The sequence below is a fragment of the Ostrea edulis genome, chromosome 1 (assembly GCF_947568905.1).
Source record: "Ostrea edulis chromosome 1, xbOstEdul1.1, whole genome shotgun sequence".
In the NCBI taxonomy this organism is placed as follows: Eukaryota; Metazoa; Mollusca; class Bivalvia; order Ostreida; family Ostreidae; genus Ostrea; species Ostrea edulis.
This window is the reverse complement of record NC_079164.1, coordinates 92,459,391-92,461,340: the sequence shown is the minus strand read 5'-3', so window position 1 is coordinate 92,461,340 and position 1,950 is coordinate 92,459,391. Positions and strand designations below refer to the sequence as shown.

General features: G+C 36.4%; 1 protein-coding gene across 1 annotated transcript in view; it reads left to right on the top strand.

Annotated features, from left to right (window-relative positions):
• The first annotated feature begins 1,139 nt into the window (after window positions 1-1,139).
• The window catches only part of LOC125664202 (uncharacterized), a 3,258-nt gene continuing 2,447 nt past the window's right edge, over window positions 1,140-1,950 (top strand). Inside the window, exon 1 of the mRNA XM_056144990.1 lies at window positions 1,140-1,178. Within this exon, the coding sequence (XP_056000965.1) occupies window positions 1,140-1,178 (39 nt within the window). The remainder of the gene's footprint in view (window positions 1,179-1,950) is intronic.

Below are 1,950 nucleotides of genomic sequence, written 5' to 3'. Positions count from 1 at the left end.
GCATAATCACACTCTACTGATACAAACAACACCATCACACTCTATTGATACAAACAGCACAATCACACTCTACTGATACAAACAACATAATCGCACTCTACTGATACAAACAGCATAATCACACTCTACTGATACAAACAGCATAATCACACTCTACTGATACAAACAGCATAATCACACTCTACTGATACAAACAGCATGATCTTACCAGCTCACATCCACTATGGATTTCGAAAGAATTGCCTAATCAAATAACATTCACCGATAAACTCCCACCCCCATATTTAGTTTTCAAAATTACAAAAATATCATTCTGAGGCAGATAAAGTATCATCACGGGTTGCAACCCCCTCCCATGAAAATATTCTGGATCCGTACCTGCGTTGAATTTCCCTTCTTTTTTTCTTCTTTTTTTATTCATAAATAATGACCCATGATTTAAAAAAGTAACACATGATGTTAAGGTTCAGCCATTAAGTATATAAATTGTAACACATGATGTTAAGGTACAGCCATTAAGTATATAAATTGTAACACATGATGTTAAGGTTCAGTCATTAAGTATATAAATTGTAACACATGATGTTAAGGTTCAGCCATTAAGTATATAAATTGTAACTCCACGGTATGTTATCAGTCGTCTTTGGTTATTTGCTGTAGTGAAGTGTAGTGAAGTATTTACAATCTGTAAAGAGGAGGGGGAGGGGGGGGGGGGTCGTAAACACTAGTGACAACCTTACACGGCAGGATCTGAACACGAATTTACAGAAAAATGCATTTTTTAACAGACTAAAGATGTATTTTATCTATACTTGGGACTTTTGATGTTGTGTGCCAAATAAACACTGCTTCTCTGAGGTCCCTGGCTATGGTGAGTGGAGAAAAACAGAATTCTATGCTACATTATAAAGTTTCAATTCTGTTTTGCTAATCTTTTGTTTCATAATATAGTTGGTACTGTGCATATATGTTAAGTGTTCAGATGGACACTAAGTATTCCTGCTTTAATTTGCTCATCACAACAGCTCAAGAAAAATAATAATACACAGTCAAACATCGTTATCTCGAACTCGATGGGACTGAGAAAAAACTTCGAGATATCTGGGGATTCGAGATATTAAGGGTTAAATACTTAAAGAATGAGTAAATGGTTTAGACTCCCAAATCACATATCCATAGTATTTGAGATACCGAAATTCAACTGTTTATAAATAACATTCATATGGATGAATCGATTTACAGTCAATTTGATATTGTTATCTAAAGTGTACGCCATGGAAAGTTATTGCAAGTTTTTCAAGTTCATAACTATTTTTCACACATTTTCATGAAATATCAGAAGCACGGTCCATTACAGGCCACACCCTCCATTAATACCAGCAACATAGCACTATAGAAAACACCCTCCATCAATACTAGCAACATAACACTACAGACAACACCCTCTATCAATGCTAGCAACATAACACTACAGACAACATCCTCCATCAATAGTAGCAACATAACACTACAGACAACACCCTCCATCAATACCAGCAACATAACACTACAAACAAAACCCTCCAGCAATACTAGCAACATAACACTACAGACAACACCCTCCACCAATACCAGTAATTTAACGCTACAGACAACACCGTCCATCAATACCAGCAACATAACACTACAGACAATAACCTCCATCAATACCAGCAACATAATGCTATAGACAACGCCCTCCATCAATACTAGCAACATAACACTACAGACAACACCCTCCACCAATACCAGTAATTTAACGCTACAGACAACACCGTCCATCAATACCAGCAACATAACACTACAGACAATAACCTCCATCAATACCAGCAACATAATGCTATAGACAACACCGTCCATCAATACTAGCAACATAACACTACAGACAATAACCTTCATCAATACCAGCAACATAACACTACAGACAATAAC